At 49.5% G+C, this 4,325-nt stretch overlaps 1 protein-coding gene across 1 annotated transcript in view; it reads right to left on the bottom strand.

Annotated features, from left to right (window-relative positions):
• Positions 1-4,325, bottom strand: part of SETD2 (SET domain containing 2) — a gene marked incomplete at its 5' end in the record, with an annotated part of 82,919 nt that overhangs the window by 14,497 nt on the left and 64,097 nt on the right. The window contains 2 exon segments of the mRNA XM_015422740.1: positions 499-633; positions 3,713-4,318. Of these exon segments, the coding sequence (XP_015278226.1) occupies positions 499-633; positions 3,713-4,318 (741 nt within the window).

Raw genomic sequence — 4,325 nt, 5'->3', positions numbered from 1 at the left:
CTCTGTTGGAGGAAGACTGAGCACTTATTCAAAACAGACTTAAAGGAGTCCTCCCTCTAAAAACTTTTGCATAATTAAGGAGGACTGATATTAATAAAGGGGTTGTGCAATATCTTTTGTGATATATTAAGAGACGATACTTAGATGTTTTGATATATAATTCTTTCTATGTATTAAGGCTTACATGATAAATAATATATGGTGAATACATTGTAAAAATATAAAACAAAAAATATATAAAAATTATTTGAGATATTTTATAATCGTCTGTAGCTGGTTTTTGGTATTTCCTACTTACGTGGGTCCTATTTTGGTTTTGTGAAGGGCATAAGTGCTGCAGGATAGATAGTGGGAAGACGCCGCAGGCTCAAACTCTTGAGGACGCTTCCCACCACAACCGGCTCTTGTGGCTCAGTGCTTCCCTTTGGCGTGCGACTCGTGGAAACCGAGGGTTTTCCCTCGGCCACATGAAGCGGGAGCCAGGTGTCTCGATCTTACCTGCTGTATAGGTGGAGGCTGTCCTGCCGCTACGATCGTCGTCACGGCTGTCGTGGGCTGGACCATGACACCCTGGGGGTGGGCGGCGTAGATCTGCTGCCCCTGAATATACTGAAGGCCTGGCTGGGCGTAACTCTGAAAGAAAAGCAAGGGCGGTTGGGGGCTCGTTTGAGAAGCTTCAGCCGACTGGCAGCAAAGATGGAAGGAAGACTCCTTGCTGATGGGTGCTTCCCCTGTCAAGCTCGGCCTGATTTTATCTTTTGATTCCTCTCAGACATGTTTGATTTCTTCCAGACCTGTTTGCCCTCGCTTGTCATGTTAAATTCCTGGGGGGGGGAGGGAGCATTATCAGTAAGCATTATCGGAGTGCATAGGAGTAGTTGCTGTAACAATCATAAAGCGCGCCCCAAGTGTCTGGTTCCCCTGAGACTGACCTTGGAGATCTCTATACCAGCCAAGGCTAGATGAGGACATCATATATCCGTCCATGTTGCCGTAGTAGTAAAAGAGGAGGAGATTGGATTTATACCCCGCCCTTCACTACCCAAAGGAGTCTCAGAGCGGCTTACAAACTCCTCTCCCTTCCCCTCCCCACTACAGACACCCTGTGAGGTAGAGGTGGGGCTGAGAGAGCTCTGACAGAAACTGCTCTTTTTCAAGAACAGCTGTGCCACAACTATGGCTTGCCCAAGGTCATCCAGCAGCTGCGAGTGGAGGAGCGGGGAATCAAACCCAGTTCTCCCAGATTAGAGTCCGCGCACTTAACCACTACACCGAACTGGCTCTATTAGTCCAGAACTCCTTAAACTAGGCACCTAGGGGGTATGCATGATGTGGTTGTGAATGGAATTTTAGGGTTTTACCTGTAACCCGTATGTTCCCGTGATTTTTCCTCAGTCCTAACAAAAGCTCTTGAACCCACAGCAATCATATCTCTAATATGCAGAGGATTTATCCTCTGGTTAACATTTGAACTGAACAGAGCTGCTGTCAGTTCTAGCCCGCGCTGGTGTGAGCTCCCAGCCTTGTCCCCAGCTCGCTGTCCACCCAGCGGTTTGAAAGCTTTGGCAAGTAGATAAAATGGGTACCACTCCTTAGAGAGGGTGGGCATACTAAACCCCCATGGGGGAGGTGTTAGCCGGCGAACAGAAGGTCCAGCTCGTAAGCTTGGAAGCCTGGAAAAAAGACCTCTTCAGCATTAAGAAGCCTGTGATGAGCCAATCCGGCCAGGCGGTGGCAGTGCGGCACTACGACTCAAAAGCAGTCCTGGAAGAACTGACGTCATCTAGCCACGCCAAAAAAGTGAATGCCGTCCGGAACACGCCTGAGGCTTACAGCTGAACAAAATCCCCGTCGGCTGCAAAAGTGTGCGATTTAAAGAATTATATATTGTCCTCCCTTACCCCCTATGAAACATTGTTAGGCCCTTGTGAAAACTTGTGTAACTGTAAATCGCTCAGAGCCAGCAGCTCTGCAGGATGAGCCGATCAATAAATCAAAAAGGTATAATAAAGCATTACACTGCCAATAGTGTGTGTGGAGAGTGAATTAGCTGGGGACCTGAAACCCCACACTAGGATTCTTGTTAATGATTGGGGGGCAAATGCCTCAAACATTCATTCTTCTCAGTGGACACCCTGGGCTAAGTAGTTCCTCCCATCCACTCCAAGAGATAAGGGCCAAAACATTTAATCCACTCCCAGAAGAGGTGCTGTAATGCAGTGGAGGAATCCAGCAGTGTGTGAGCAGAGTCCCAGGTTCCAATCCTGCCATCTCTATTTAGCCTGCAGAAGGAGGAAAGACCCCTGCCAAAGATGTTGTCAGGACAAACAGCACTGGGCTAGATGGACCAGTGGGGGGAGAGAGTGCCTTCCAACTACAAGGGGAAGAACAGGGGGGGTTGGGGGGGGAGCATTCAGAAGATAAATGAAAGCAACCTTGAACGTAGCACTGCAAAATCCAAAAATCTAGTTTCATTGGTAGAGGAAGATCAAAGAGAGAAAATACGTGTGTGGTATTTGTTCACGTCTTGTGGCTCTCTGACATCTGACGTTTCTTCTGTGTGGCTCTTACGGTAAGCAAGTTTGGCCATCCCTGGGCTACACAGAGGGCAAGCACCTAAGCAGATCTCGTGATGGTTTCAGGAGGGAGGCTGGAGAACAGCAGAAAAACAGGTTGCTTACCCGAGTCCAGGAAGCCTCAGTGACCAATAGAGATGTGAACTTTTTGGAAATTTTGAAGCTCGGAAACCCCCCCGGTTTTCCCCCAGTTTTTTTCGGGGGAAAACGGAAATTTTCAGAAAAATTGAAAGAAATGCTACATTAGCATTTCTTTTGTCTTTTCTAGATTGAAAATTTGCAGCAGGAGAGGAGCTTGCGTGAGTCACTGCTCACTTCTTCGGGTATCTTCAGAAAGCTCATACTCTGCCACAACTTCTGTTAGTCTTAAAGGTGCTACTGGACTCTTACTCTTTTCTACTGCTAGACAGACTAACACGGCAACCCATCTTGATCTGTCTCCATGGAAGGCACCACATTTAGCCACACAGAATGGAAGTCCATCAACTCAGTGGTGAAGAGGTCTTCCAGGGAAGCTCTTCCACCATGACTGACCTTCTCATTAAGGAACCCCTGTAAAGTAAAGGTGCCATTTCCTGAAACATGGTTGAGAACTCATTTCTGACCAGTGCCTATCCAACTTTTTCTTCAGGTAGCCCAAGGAAGGAGATTCCATAACCTGATTTGGGAGCTCCATTCTACTATTTCATTGCTCGCAAGAACAGAGTCACACGGCAAGTGCAACATCTGGAAAACCTGATGTGCAAAATTATACAGATGTGTGCTAGATGCCCACAGAACAATACAATAAATTCAATCCATCTGTATCTCTCTTTTTCCAGATATTTGAGTGTTTCAGACCTCTGGTCTTTCCTCAGGAACCAATCCTATATAGGAATCTTACATTCAATCTGACTTTCAAGTTGACACTTTCATTGATTTACTTTTCTGTTAACCAATTGGGCAAGGTCGTCCCACTTATTTCCAAGCCTGCTGGTGCTGCTGCCAGAATCAAATGGACCCAGACTATGTTTAACATCTGGAAAACCTCCCAGAAACAGGGCCCCGCCCTTCACTGTACCTCTTCCATGCCTGATCTGACACGTACCTCTTTGCAGGGCCCCTGGTGGGAGCTTCGACAAAGCCAATAAAATTACCTGTACAATTGGCGGCGTGGTCTGCGAATACGGCGACGTGACCCCGTAAACCGTCTGACACGCTTGTCCTTGGTAGTAAATGGCGGGCTGTGACTGTGCCGGGGAGTACGGCGGCTGCACCGCTACAGTCTGCTGGCCGGAATCCCAAACGCTATAGCTCTGCCCTTGCACCGGGGCGGGGGCCGGCACCGGGAGGACTGTGACGCTCTGCTCCTGGTGGACCACGGGATCGGTCTGCGCTACGTACTGCGGGGTCGACACCTCCAGGGTCGTCGCTACGTGCTGAACAACGGGCACCGGCTGAGGAGCGGCCAGGGTTGGCTCGATGGTGTGCCCCACCAAAGCCTGCGGCTGTTCGTAGGCCGCCGGGGAACACATGGGGTCCATGCTGGGGGTAGGGAGCAGCACCTTGCCGGCGTTAGGGTTGGTGGGGTCCACGTAGGACTGCATGGGGTAGCCGGGGGGATAGCCCATAAAGGTGTGGTGGGAGGTGCTGTAGGCCATGGAGTCGTAGGGGAGTGGGGAGGCCATCCCCAGGCTCTGCAGCTGCTGCTGCTGCTTCTGCGCTTCCCGCTGGGCCACCTCCTGCTCAAAGAGCTTCCTGCGCTCTTCC

The sequence above is a fragment of the Gekko japonicus genome, unplaced genomic scaffold, assembly GCF_001447785.1.
Source record: "Gekko japonicus isolate JY-2015 unplaced genomic scaffold, Gekko_japonicus_V1.1 scaffold2985, whole genome shotgun sequence".
Classification (NCBI taxonomy): domain Eukaryota; kingdom Metazoa; phylum Chordata; class Lepidosauria; order Squamata; family Gekkonidae; genus Gekko; species Gekko japonicus.
This window is presented reverse-complemented; position numbering and strand designations above follow the sequence as displayed.